We start from the raw sequence: 15,113 nt of genomic DNA, 5'->3' as shown, positions 1-15,113 counted from the left end.
AAATAATATATATATATATATATATATATATATATATATATATATATATATATATACTTGATAATATATATATATATATATATATATATTTTTTTTTTTTTTTTTTTTATCAAGTGTACAGCTGTACAGTTTCTTTTTATCCATCTTGAAAAAATATTTCTGTGTTCTGTATCCCTCTGTGTTGTGTTTGACTTTTTAGTTTGGTAGATGAATGTTCCTTTAAATCTCATTTGTGAATGATTTAAATGTATAAATAGTCTTTGCTTTAGATGAGCTCACAAAGGACTGTCACCATTAGGACTCCCTATGCATAGGGCCCGGGATCTTGTGCAGCGCCCCTGCTGACAACTAGAATAATGTTATAATACTTAAAGTATGAAAATACAATGATTGAACTTTATAGCTTAAGAACAAAACATTTATAGCTGTATTTATTAACTGTTTAATAATGCCTATTAAAGGAGTGCTATTATTATTTTTCAAATTTAGTTATACTGTAATGTTGTTGTTTCAGCATAAAAAAAAGTTCTGCAAAGTTACTAAGCTGAAAGTCCAATTCAAAAGGAGATATTTTATTTAACAAAAAACACTTTTTAAAAACTATAATGAACAAATTGTTTGGACTACAACAAATATTGTCCGGGATTTGTGATTTCACAAATATGGACGAATGGGATGAGAATTGGTTGAGCTGCACTATAGAAAGCAACGAGTGTGATACATATGTAGTTGACCATGAAGCCTGGAAGAGAAAAACAAAACTCCTTATATTCAGGTGTGAAGAATTATTAGGCATTTTTTCCTTTACTGATAAAATAAGCCCAAAAAAAGGTTTAACTCAGATTGAAAAATGTGTTTCTAAAGTTATATATATTGTTCTGTGAATGTGATTTCAAAGTCTAGATGATTCGGATTATCCCTTTAACTGCCGTATCCCTTAAAACCTGACTGCCAGAGTGCTATTGTGAATGCATGTGCCCGCTTGGCACAGTTTACCTGATGCCACAGGGGTGGTGTTGCACTGATGGCTTGAGCCCGCCATCGCTGCTTGCAGCTATATTTATTATTATTATTATTATTATTATTTTTTTCCAACGTCTCGGGGGCTTTTGGGGCCCTTAACGTGCTTAAAAAGTCTTGAAAATTGGCACACAGATTGGAACCTGCGGCCATTAGGGCCGGGCAGAGACTGATACACGGGCGTGGCACAGGGGCTCTACAGCGCCCCCTGGAATATGGAGGGCCATATATCATACATTCTTGCTCGTAGACGTATGAAACTCGGTACACATATAAATCTCATCAATCCAAACAACTTTTGTATTGCATATCATAGGCTCCGCCCAACAGGAAGTTGGCTATTTAGGGTTTAGTATTCAAATTTTTCGTCAAAGTTGTGGGGGCTTTTGGGGTCCTTAACATACTCAAAAACTCTTGAAAATTTGCGCACACTTTGGAATCTGTGGCCTTTAGGAGCCTGCAGAGGCTGGGACCCGGGCGTGGCACAGGGGCTCTACGGCGCCCCCTGGAACACAGTCAGAAATGTTGATGTATAGCTCACACATACTTGCACATATTCATAAGAAACTCAGTACACATATAGATCTCATCGTGCCAAACAACTTTCGTATTGCATGTCATAGGCTCCGCCCATCAGGAAGTCAGCTATTTAGAGTTATGTAAAAAGCGCATGCTCTGGAATTTGAAATACTTGTCATAGGTTTTTTTCTCGATTGCCGCCAAACTCGGTCAACATGATCTCAAGACACTGGGGATGAAAAATAGCCAGGGGATTTTTGATATCTCGAACGGTTTGCTCGTGGCGAGGCGTTGAAATTATGGCGAGAAATGAGAAACAGGAAGTGTCTAATACCGTCCACATACATTTCCTGATTTTAATCAAACTTCATCAGATTATTCGTTGTATGATGTCGATCGCATATATGTGACTATTAGGAGTCAAAGTTATAGCGCCACCAACTGGCAGAAGGAAGTGTGTCATTTTCAAAATGATTTGAATTCAGCATCTTATTATTACTCGATTTGCTTCAAACTTCATCAGAATAATGTTAAAACACAGCCGATATAAATCTGCAAGGGGGATATTGATATCTAAAAAATTGTTGGCGTGGCAACATGTCAAACTGGAATACTTCTCAGGTGATTTTGAGGCAAATAACATACTTAGAATTTCACAAAACTCTGAACACACATCAGTATTTCTGATAGGAACTTAAATTGTGAATGGATTTTGGATAGCTTGAATGGTTTTGCCGTGGTGATTTTTTTAAATGACCTTACAAAGGGAATCATTATTGTATTTTTAAATTGCAGCTTCCAAACACGTCAAATAATTTTTTCATACAGATGAAAAAGTCATTCTGAGGAAATATGCATAGTTTCACGACTTTACAACACTGTATGGATAACAGAAAATTAAAAAAATGTCAGACATCTCATCTCACTCTGTCCCTCTGTTTGAGTATATGTGCTTCCGACTTTCATTGTCTGAGAGAAATAGCGCCCCTACAGGTTCAATTCCCGAACTTTTACTTTCACTTTTAAATCGGTTAAAAATACAAACAAATACTTAGATTTAATTCACACTGACAAGCTAAACCAACATATCTGATTATTACCGGTTCAGGGCTCATGAATAAATTATTTCTGGCCAGAGATACGTGAGAAATAGGAGAGATGAATCACCGCTGTGACCACGAGCGTCTGGAGTAAAGAGCTCAGAGAAAACGAATTTATTCCTGTTTTAAAGCTTTTAAAAATAAATTATTACAGCGATATCACACAATCAACCAATTAGAACACACCAAGAGCTAAATTAAGATGTTTTTGAACTGTTTGTGTGAAAATGAAATATTTGTGGCTGCCTATCTGAAATCACCGCCTCCGATCAGCGCGTACAGTGTCCAGCTCAAAACAAACGAATTTATTCTTGTTTAAGAGCTTTTTTAAATAAAATATTACCACAAATGCACACAATAAACCCATTGTAACACAACAAGAGCTAAATGCAGGTGTTTGTGACCTGTTTAAGTGTGCAAGACTATTTGAAAGCGCGACTGGCAGAATAACATGTATCTCTGGAGCTGCAGGTTTCTGTCTTTCGTCGTACGAACGAACACATCACGGACAAGATTGTTTCAAAATACATAATAGCTTGGCGAATATAAACGAAAACAGCCACGTGAACATAAACTGGATCTACTGGATTTGAATATTAAAGTGACCACATTTACCACTTGTTTCTATCTTCAATTTTAATCTATATAAAAAAGGAAACTCATTCGACTTGGCTGCTTTTTTAATGTGTGCGTATTTATTTATTTATCTTTTTATACATTTTGTATAATTTCATAGTTGGTGTATTACAATTATAAAAACAAAAATAAAATTAGCCACTCACATAGAAATAGCTTAGGCCTTAACCTTTTTCTGACAGTTTTAGGGATTTTTAAAAATCCTAAAAAAAACCTTATTTGTGCTGCAAATAATAATTTCAAACTCATTTGATACTGACCTCTGACATCCTGTGACATTATATTTATTTGAATTTACATAATCTCATGGATGTAACAGTAAATCTGTTCAGCTCACAGATCAATACTAAGCTGTAATGCAAGCAGAACTTTCACAAATGCTTATGAGTCATTTAAGGATTTGATAACACTGTAAAATAATGTCTAATTTGTTAACATTAGCAAATGCATTGATAACACTTTATAATAACTGCACTCATTAGTAAATAGTCAGTTCATGCTTTATAAAGCCTTGTCCCAATATCAATAGTCAGTAGTAAGCAGTTTATAAATACAGCTATAAATAGCTTGTCCTTGGTTTATAAGCACATTTATTAAAAATGAGAGTAAGTTATCTTCCTATGAAAAATAAAAGATAAAAATAAACAAACAACAACACAGATTGATACAGAACTCAGAAATTTTATTGTGGATTTATGATAAAGCCTGCAAATGAATTCATACTCCTACTCATACTACTCCATACTCCTTTTTCAACATTATGCCTATATACTGAGATGTTAAATTGTGAATGGGTTTAGGATAGCTTAAATGGTGTTGCCATAGAGATTTATTAAAGTAACATAAAAAATACAATAGTTATTTTACTATATCTTTCAAATTTTTCATTCTAACTCTTCATAATTTTTTATATAAGTAGAAGTCCTCATTTGAAGGAAGCACAGTAAGTTCCATAGCTTTATCATTTTCAAGAGCCAGCATAAAATTAAAACTATCATTACTTATAAATCAAGCTTGCAATTCTTAGTACCTATAATGGCCACCAGAGGGAGCTATAGGATTACTTTTAAATAATTATTGGAGAAACGAGTATGATTTAAATAATTTATAGAAATCTTTCAAATAAAATATGTATTTTAGGAATTTTACTGATAAAATGACCCTCACTTAATTAGAATAACAAGCTGAAGTATTGTGAAGTGTATATTAAGAATAATTCTTTATAGGCTTTATGGACAGATACGTTTTGAGTGACTCTTGAAGGTTCAGCACCACATCCTCTTTTACCACTGTTTAAAGAATTAATCTTACAGAACAGGTGTGAATGAATTTTGGATAGCTTGAATGGTTTTGTCGTGGTGATTTTTTGAAATAATAGTAAAAAAGGAACCAGTAAAAAAAAGTGCAGCTTCTAAACACTTCAAAAAAATTTACACATAGAAGACAAGTCATTCTGAGGAAATATGCATAGTTTCATGACTATACAACATTATATGGATGACAGAAAATTAAAAAACATACATCTGATGTCACTCTGTCCCTCTGTCACTGTGTGTGTGTGTTTGTGTGTGTTTTAAGTGAATTAGGTGTGAAACTATCAGTGAGCATTTAGTCTCCAGCGCCAACATTTTACAGAACTGCCACTTTCCTGGAGTCTCAGAATTACAATGTGTCAGGTTCTGAGAGATCTAAGATTCCAAAAAATTATTTAATTAGAATACCATGAAGTATTGTGAAATACTATATATTAAGACTTTATATATAGGCTTAATGAACAGATTAGAGTGACTCGTGAAGGACCAGCACCACCTTCTCTTGTCCGATGGTTTGAGGAATATATCTTCCAGAATCTGGGATTAAGATTTAGGAGCTCATTTTTATTCCACCTCCTTTCCTGAAAGTCTGTCTTGCAGAATTGACTAAAAATTAATCTTCACATTAATTCCTAATTCTTTTGCAATTCTTTTGTCAGTTCTTCTTGACCTGTTTTTCTCTTCCAGCTTTCCTGGACTATTGTATAGCACTCATAAATTATTAAATAAAAAATAATGGTAGTTATTAAGATTGATATGGTTTGGAATTGGTAAAATGTGCTTGGAAAAAAATCACAATAAAACAATGTTTTAATGTTTAAGTTTGGAATATTAACTGACATGAATGAATGCTATATAAATATTGTTCATGTTAACATAATGTTTATAAATGAAATCTTATTGTAAAGTGTTACTAAAGTTATATATATATATATATATATATATATATATATATATATATATATATATATATATATTGTTCTGTGAATGTGATTTTAAAGTCTAGATGATTCGGATTAACCCTTTAACTGCCATATCAAGTTCAAGTTCTAGTTCAAGTTCAATTTATTTGTATAGCGCATTTACAACAGCCTCCTGGCTGACCAAAGTGCTTTAACATAAGAGCAAGAATATTACACATACATAAAAATAGACCAGACAAAAAATTTAAAACCACCCATTTCAAAATGTAGCATAACACAGTAGTCAGTACACTAAGGAAAATAAAAAAGTTTTTAGCAAAGATTTAAAAATAGACAAGGAAGGGGCCAGTCTGATCTCTAAAGGCAGGGTATTCCAGAGTCGTGGCCCAGCCACTGCAAATGCACGCTCTCCTCTACGCTCCCCTCTATCCTTTAAAACCTCACTGCCAGAGGGATATTGTGAATGCATGTGCCCGCTGGGCACAGTTTACCTGATGCCACCGGGGTGGCGATGGCATTGGTGGCTTGAGCCCGCCATCGCTGCTTGCAGCTATATTTATTATTATTATTATTATTTTTTTCCAACGTCTCGGGGGCTTTTGGGGCCCTTAACGTGCTTAAAAAGTCTTGAAAATTGGCACACAGATTGGAACCTGCGGCCATTAGGGCCGGGCAGAGACTGATACACGGGCGTGGCACAGGGGCTCTACAGCGCCCCCTGGAATATGGAGGGCCATATATCATACATTCTTGCTCGTAGACGAATGAAACTCGGTACACATATAAATCTCATCAATCCAAACAACTTTTGTATTGCATATCATAGGCTCCGCCCAACAGGAAGTTGGCTATTTAGGGTTTAGTATTCAAATTTTTCGTCAAAGTTGTGGGGGCTTTTGGGGTCCTTAACATACTCAAAAACTCTTGAAAAATTGCGCACACTTTGGAATCTGTGGCCTTTAGGAGCCTGCAGAGGCTGGGACCCGGGCGTGGCACAGGGGCTCTACGGCGCCCCCTGGAACACAGTCAGAAATGTTGATGTATAGCTCACACATACTTGCACATATTCATATGAAACTCAGTACACATATAGATCTCATCGTGCCGAACAACTTTCGTATTGCATGTCATAGGCTCCACCCAACAGGAAGTCAGCTATTTAGAGTTATGTAAAAAGCGCATGCTCTGGAATTTGAAATACTTGTCATAGGTTTTTTTCTCGATTGCCGCCAAACTTGGTCAACATGATCTCAAGACACTGGGGATGAAAAATTGCCAGGGGATTTTTGATATCTCAAACGGTTTGCTCGTGGCGAGGCGTTGAAATTATGGCGAGAAATGAGAAACAGGAAGTGTCTAATACCGTCCACATACATTTCCTGATTTTAATCAAACTTCATCAGATTATTCGTTGTATGATGTCGATCGCATATATGTGACTATTAGGAGTCAAAGTTATAGCGCCACCAACTGGCAGAGGGAAGTGTGTCATTTTCAAAATGATTTGAATTCAGCATCTTATTATTACTCGATTTGCTTCAAACTTCATCAGAATAATGTTAAAACACAGCCGATATAAATCTGCAAGGGGGATATTGATAACTAAAAAATTGTTGGCGTGGCAACATGTCAAACTGGAATACTTCTCAGGTGATTTTGAGGCAAATAACATACTTAGAATTTCACAAAACTCTGAACACACATCAGTATTTCTGATAGGAACTTAAATTGTGAATGGATTTTGGATAGCTTGAATGGTTTTGCCGTGGTGATTTTTTTAAATGACCTTACAAAGGGAATCATTATTGTATTTTTAAATTGCAGCTTCCAAACACGTCAAATAATTTTTTCATACAGATGAAAAAGTCATTCTGAGGAAATATGCATAGTTTCACGACTTTACAACACTGTATGGATAACAGAAAATTAAAAAACTGTCAGACATCTCATCTCACTCTGTCCATCTGTTTGAGTATATGTGCTTCAGACTTCCATTGTCTGAGAGAAATAGCGCCCCTACAGGTTCAATTCCCGGACTTTTACTTTCACTTTTAAATCGGTTAAAAATACAAACAAATACTTAGATTTAATTCACACTGACAAGCTAAACCAACATATCTGATTATTACCGGTTCAGGGCTCATGGATAAATTATTTCTGGCCAGAGATACGTGAGAAATAGGAGAGATGAATCACCGCTGTGATCACGAGCGTCTGGAGTAAAGAGCTCAGAGAAAACGAATTTATTCCTGTTTTAAAGCTTTTAAAAATAAATTATTACAGCGATATCACACAATCAACCAATTAGAACACACCAAGAGCTAAATTCAGATGTTTTTGAACTGTTTGTGTGAAAATGAAATATTTGTGGCTGCCTATATGAAATCACGCCTCCGATCAGCGCGTACAGTGTCCAGCTCAAAACAAACGAATTTATTCTTGTTTAAGAGCTTTTTTAAATAAAATATTACCACAAATGCACACAATAAACCCATTGTAACACAACAAGAGCTAAATGCAGGTGTTTGTGACCTGTTTAAGTGCGCAAGACTATTTGAAAGCGCGACTGGCAGAATAACATATCTCTCGAGCTGCAGGATTCTGGCTTTCGTCGTACGAACGAACACATCACGGACAAGATTATTTCAAAATACATAATAGCTTGGCGACTATAAACGAAAACAGCCACGTGAACATAAACTGGATCTACTGGATTTGAATATTAAAGTGACCACATTTACCACTTGCTTCTGTCTTCAATTTTAATCTATATAAAAAAGGAAACTCATTCGACTTGGCTGCTTTTTTAATGTGTGCGTATTTATTTATCTTTTTATACATTTTGTATAATTTCATAGTTTGTGTATTACAATTATAAAAACAAAAATAAAATTAGCCACTCACATAGAAACAGCTTAGGCCTTAACCTTTTTCTGACAGTTTTAGGGATTTTTAAAAATCCTAAAAAAACCTTATTTGTGCTGCAAATAATAATTTCAAACTCATTTGATACTGACCTATGACATCCTGTGACATTATATTTATTTTAATTTACATAATCTCATGGATGTAACAGTAAATCTGTTCAGCTCACAGATCAATACTAAGCTGTAATGCAAGCAGAACTTTCACAAATGCTTATGAGTCATTTAAGGATTTGATAACACTGTAAAATAATGTCTAATGTGTTAACATTAGCAAATTCATTGATAACACTTTATAATAACTGCACTCATTATTAAATAGTCAGTTCATGCTTTATAAAGCCTTGTCCCAATATTAATAGTCAGTAGTAAGCAGTTTATAAATACAGCTATAAATAGCTTGTCCTTGGTTTATAAGCACATTTATTAAAAATGAGAGTAAGTTATCTTCCTATGAAAAATAAAAGATAAAAATAAACAAACAACAACACAGATTGATACAGAACTCAGAAATTTTATTGTGGATTTATGATAAAATCAGCCTGTAAATGAATTCATTCTCCTCCTCATACTACTCCATACTCCTTTTTCAACATGATGCCAATATACTGAGATGTTAAATTGTGAATGGGTTTAGGATAGCTTAAATGGTGTTGCCATAGAGATTTATTAAAGTAACATAAAAAATACAATAGTTATTTTACTATATCTTTAAAATTTTTCATGCTAACTCTTCATAATTTTTTATATAAGTAGAAGTCCTCATTTGAAGGAAGCACAGTAAGTTTCATAGCTTTATCATTTTCAAGAGCCAGCATAAAATTAAAACTATCATAACTTATAAATCAAGCTTGCAATTCTTAGTACCTATAATGGCCACCAGAGGGAGCTATAGGATTACTTTTAAATAATTATTGGAGAAACGAGTATGATTTAAATAATTTATAGAAATCTTTCAAATAAAATAATATGAATTTTAGGAATTTTACTGATAAAATGACCCTCACTTAATTAAAATAACAAGCTGAAGTATTGTGAACTGTATATTAAGAATAATTCTTAATAGGCTTTATGGACAGATACGTTTTAAGTGACTCTTGAAGGTTCAGCACCACATCCTCTTTTACCACTGTTTAAAGAATTAATCTTACAGAACAGGTGTGAATGAATTTTGGATAGCTTGAATGGTTTTGTCGTGGTGATTTTTTGAAATAATAGTAAAAAAGGAACCAGTAAAAAAAAGTGCAGCTTCTAAACACTTCAAAAAAATGTACACATAGAAGACAAGTCATTCTGAGGAAATATGCATAGTTTCATGACTATACAACATTATATGGATGACAGAAAATTAAAAAACATACATCTGATGTCACTCTGTCCCTCTGTCACTGTGTGTGTGTGTTTGTGTGTGTTTTAAGTGAATTAGGTGTGAAACTATCAGTGAGCATTTAGTCTCCAGCGCCAACATTTTACAGAACTGCCACTTTCCTGGAGTCTCAGAATTACAATGTGTCAGGTTCTGAGAGATCTAAGATTCCAAAAAAATATTTAATTAGAATACCATGAAGTATTGTGAAATACTATATATTAAGACTTTATATATAGGCTTAATGAACAGATTAGACTGACTCGTGAAGGACCAGCACCACCTCCTCTTGTTTGATGGTTTGAGGAATATATCTTCCAGAATCCAGGATTAAGATTTAGGAGCTCATTTTTATTCCACCTCCTTTCCTGAAAGTCTGTCTTGCAGAATTGACTAAAAATTAATCTTCACATTAATTCCTAATTCTTTTGCAATTCTTTTGTCAGTTCTTCTTGACCTGTTTTTCTCTTCCAGCTTTCCTGGACTATTGTATAGCACTCATAAATGATTAAATAAAAAATAATGGTAGTTATTAAGATTGATATGGTTTGGAATTGGTAAAATGTGCTTGGAAAAAAATCACAATAAAACAATGTTTTAATGTTTAAGTTTGGAATATTAACTGACATGAATGAATGCTATATAAATATTGTTCATGTTAACATAATGTTTATAAATGAAATCTTATTGTAAAGTGTTACTAAAGTTATATATATATATATATATATATATATATATATATATATATATATATATATATATATATATATATATATATATATTGTTCTGTGAATGTGATTTTAAAGTCTAGATGATTCGGACTAACCCTTTAACTGCCATATCAAGTTCAAGTTCAAGTTCAAGTTCAATTTATTTGTATAGCGCATTTACAACAGCCTCCTGGCTGACCAAAGTGCTTTAACATAAGAGCAAGAATATTACACATACATAAAAATAGACCAGACAAAAAATTTAAAACCACCCATTTCAAAATGTAGCATAACACAGTAGTCTGTTTACCTGATGCCACCGGGGTGGTGATGGCATTGGTGGCTTGAGCCCGCCATCGCTGCTTGCAGCTATATTTATTATGTTGTGTCTATATAAATACATACATGTGTATATATTTAAGATTTCTTTTTAATATTAAACACACAGTAAATACATATAAATACTCTCTCTCTCTCTCTCTCTCTCTCTCTCTCTCTGTCTATATATATATATATATATATATACACCGTACACACATTATGTAAACAAAACTTTTATTTTGGATGTGATTAATCACTAATTTCTTTCACTTGTCTTGCAATAAATCTGTCATCTGGTTCATGCACTATTCAGTGGGCTTTCAAATCTCACAGGATGATGTTTTTGTGAATGGGGCTCATCAGTCTCAACTGTTCCTGAGTCAAAACCCCACTGATTTAATGACTGGGTCAGAGCTAAGTCTCCAGGGTGACTTCCAGATTCAGGATTGTTTGATCTTCAGGGTTACTTGATTCTTACAGGCAGGAGTGCTGGTTGGAGATCGCTGGTGTACTTCATCCACCACTGATCATGACACTTTGTTATTGTCATTACGTTATTGAATAAAAATAATATTTGTCTAAATCATAATTATGAAGTGGGACGATGCAATAGTTGTCTAGAAAATATATTTCCTTTAAAAAAAATCCTGCAAATTAACCTCTTTGCACAAAACTTTGCATATGCTTAGCATGATGTTGTTTTTGTCTTCTCAGCATTGCTTTGTGAATGGGATAAACGAAACAAAACCATTTGACAAATGTTTGATGTGCAATCTTCATTGTTTTGTAACCCTAACAATGACAATATTGATGCTGTTCTCTATTTAGATTATTCTGAAAAACAGCAGTGGCCAATCATTCAAGCTCTATGTTAATCCCGACATTATGTGCTTGTTAGTCATTGCACGGTCTTGTGATGTATTTTCGACTGTCATTTAAACACTAATCTGTTTAGATTTCCATTAACCCCAGTATGGAAATAAAGCATTGACCTTGAAGTTGTGTGCTTTTCATTCACAGAATTTCCCCTGCACTCCTCCGACAAGCTTCCTACGGGACGATCAAGATCGGTACATACAACACACTGAAGAAACTGTTTGTTAGTCGTCCAGAAGGTGGGTTTACGGGATCAATCCTTCAATACTGTAGATGTTGTACAATAACTTTTCCATAAAACATTGCATTATGAGAATACTACATCATGGTTGCCACTTGGCAAGGACTGAGTTGTCTCCAGAGAATTATCTATGACTTAAATGTGTTGAATGATACACGATAGTCACTAACATTTCAGACAGCGTGAGAATAATATGTCACACACATCCGGTCACAATTGCTTTATTCCAATATCTAATGAGCTGCCCAAAGAGGCAAAACGTATGTCAGAAGAGAGCACATTTCTATAAGTATACATAGATTAGATTAGAGTAGCAATCCTGTTAACAGACTCTACCCAAATCAATGTTGAGCTTTAGTCCAGCATTCATTTCGTTGCCAATGAGTAATGTTTGTGTGGATATGAGTAAGTAATTGTTAAGAGTTGCATTTGAACACATTTCAGATCAGCCACGTGTAAGAATGCATTTGAATTAGCTACCTAACATTGAGATTGAAAAAGTAACACATCATATTTAATATGCACATTTCTAAAGCATCTAAATTAACACGATCAAGACTTTGCTGAATAACCTGCTCTATACAAAAGATTTCCATAGCAGGTTTTTAAGGATTTTTCTTTCTTTTTTTGAGAAATACATTTGGCATTGAATCCACCATTACGCCACAAACATCTGCTCTACCAATACTGAACTACAGAACAAGGTGTAACCACCATCACTAATGTGCGGTCCAAACAAAAGGTGCTGAAGTGGCAGACAGACACGTCTCTAGCATTACCTTATCTGGTGCTGGCGCCAGCCGATTTCCATCTGACATGGTACAAAATCTTCTCCTCTTTGCAAACAGTATCTGTATTACTTGAATCGAAGAATGGCCACAGCTAGGCTGACAGTAGCTTTTTATTGAACTGAATCAACAGGCCGTATTTAGGCTCTTCTGGCCAATTTCTGTTGCTTTCACTCTGCATGCTTTTCCAAGGATTTTGGCACTTTGTGTCAAATGCTTATTTTGATATAGGCGTTTTTTTTTCCTGTCATCATCATCACACTGAACTCTAATCTCATTCATCTCTCTTTTGTGTGCCTTGCTCAATAAAGGCTGGGTGCCACATCTTAAAATAAGACCTTAAAAATAGGGCTTTTGAGTGATTTTTAAATTAGTTTTTGAATTAGTGATTTGATTATTGCTTGTCTATCTTTTTCCTGCTGAACTCTTTTTTTTTTTTTATATTAGGGTTCTTTTTTTTTCTTTTTTTTGTTCTGTGGATTTTTTTATGACGTTTATTGAAAGACTATCTGAATATAATGGCTGCTCTTATCTTATCTTTTTTTTTTCAGATGAGACTATGGTGATTAATGTGTTTTGTGGTGTTGTGTCTGGAGTTTTGTCATCCTCTTTGGCAAATCCAACTGATGTGCTTAAGGTAAGTAAAATCAAATCAACATCTCCTTTAAAACCAATCAATACAAATGTTGGCATAAATAACCCCAAATGTTTTAATATTACTGTGCATAGTACTTATAAAGCAATACTGTGTTTTTTTTCTGGTTTGAGATTATTAATGCTTTTAGGTTATTTACATTATATATATCCATTAGGTTTTAGCAGTTGCGTAATTATCTAGAAAGCAGGGTTACTCATGGCTAAGATAATTCTTACATAAAATTAGTTATTTTGATTATGAATTAAAATTTTACAAACAAGTTAATTCTGTAGTGAGAACCAGCTCTCTGCAGTTAATGTAACTTTGCAAGCTGAAAAATTGCTTCCTTTTAATTATTTGGAGACTGTCATGCATTCATTTATTTTAACCAAACTAGATTACTCTAATGCACTTTATGTTGTAATTAGCCAGCCCTTACTTTCACATCTACCACTGGCACAGAATGCTGCAGAAATGACCAATGTATAGTCTGGTACTTTATATGAAGTTATATTAGACATAAACATACGTTATGGAAGTACACAAACTCAGCCGCAGCATTTGGCCATTTGCATGCCAACACATTTTGGGTAGTAAGTAGTTAATGACCAAGCTTAAGTATGCATGCTCGTGGCTCTATGTGCATACTTGTGTTAAAAATGATTTTGGCCTTATCTTTAACTTCACTTTTAGTTTTTACAACAATAATCACACTTTTTTTTTTTTTTTTCTTATGTCCTGTTATTTCCCTCTGCCTTTTCAGATTCGGATGCAGGCTCAAGGCAGTCTGTTACAGGGAAGCATGATGTCTAATTTCATCAACATTTATCAGACAGAAGGCACGCGAGGCCTGTGGAGGGTAAGTGCTTTCTCATCTTTCACATTGGGGGTGAGATTTTAAAATGTGTGGCCATCGGTTGTTTGAATTAGTAGCATTCCAGCTTTTTAAATGTGACACATTTATAGGTTTTGCTTTAAAACTGTGATGTTTTCATTGTTTTCAGGGTGTAATTCCTACTGCACAGAGGGCGGCCATCGTGGTGGGTGTAGAGCTGCCAGTTTATGACATCACCAAGAAGCATTTGATTGGATCAGGCCTCATGGGAGACACTGTGTTAACTCATTTTATGTGAGTATCTCTACCAGTACTTGCTGTGTCAATTCAAAATGTACAAACCCGATTCCAAAAAAGTTGGGACACTGTACAAATTGTGAATAAAAACTGAATGCAATGATGTGGAAGTTTCCAAATTAAATATTTTATTCAGTATACAACATAGATGACATATCAAATGTTTAAACTGAGAAAATGTATAATTTTAAGGGAAAAATAAGTTGATTTAAAATTTCATGGCATCAACACATCTCAAAAAAGTTGGGACAAGGCCATGTTTACCACTGTGTGGCATCCCCTCTTCTTTTTATAACAGTCTGCAAACATTTGGAGACTGAGGAGACAAGTTTCTCAAGTTTAGGAATAGGAATGTTGTCCCATTCTTGTCTAATACAGGCTTCTAGTTGCTCAACTGTCTTAGGTCTTCTTTGTCGCATCTTCCTCTTTATGATGTGCCAAATGTTTTCTATGGATGAAAGATCTGGACTGCAGGCTGGCCATTTCAGTACCTGGATCCTTCTTCTACGCAGCCATGATGTTGTAATTGATTTAGTATGTGGTCTGGTATTGTCATGTTGGAAAATGCAAGGTTCCCTTAAAGAGACGATGTCTGGATGGGAGGATA

At 34.4% G+C, this 15,113-nt stretch overlaps 1 protein-coding gene and 1 long non-coding RNA gene across 4 annotated transcripts in view; both read left to right on the top strand.

The window, feature by feature from the left end:
• The window catches only part of LOC127985929 (uncharacterized), a 100,186-nt gene that overhangs the window by 33,755 nt on the left and 51,318 nt on the right, over positions 1-15,113 (top strand). The window lies entirely within an intron of this gene.
• Positions 1-15,113, top strand: part of LOC127985927 (brain mitochondrial carrier protein 1) — a 39,833-nt gene that overhangs the window by 13,777 nt on the left and 10,943 nt on the right. For all 3 annotated transcript variants that reach the window (XM_052588140.1, XM_052588139.1, XM_052588138.1), the window contains 4 exons: positions 11,853-11,947; positions 13,289-13,374; positions 14,138-14,233; positions 14,379-14,503. In XM_052588140.1, the coding sequence (XP_052444100.1) occupies positions 11,853-11,947; positions 13,289-13,374; positions 14,138-14,233; positions 14,379-14,503 (402 nt within the window). The remainder of the gene's footprint in view (positions 1-11,852; positions 11,948-13,288; positions 13,375-14,137; positions 14,234-14,378; positions 14,504-15,113) is intronic.

This window comes from Carassius gibelio, chromosome B21 (assembly GCF_023724105.1).
Source record: "Carassius gibelio isolate Cgi1373 ecotype wild population from Czech Republic chromosome B21, carGib1.2-hapl.c, whole genome shotgun sequence".
In the NCBI taxonomy this organism is placed as follows: domain Eukaryota; kingdom Metazoa; phylum Chordata; class Actinopteri; order Cypriniformes; family Cyprinidae; genus Carassius; species Carassius gibelio.
This window is presented reverse-complemented; position numbering and strand designations above follow the sequence as displayed.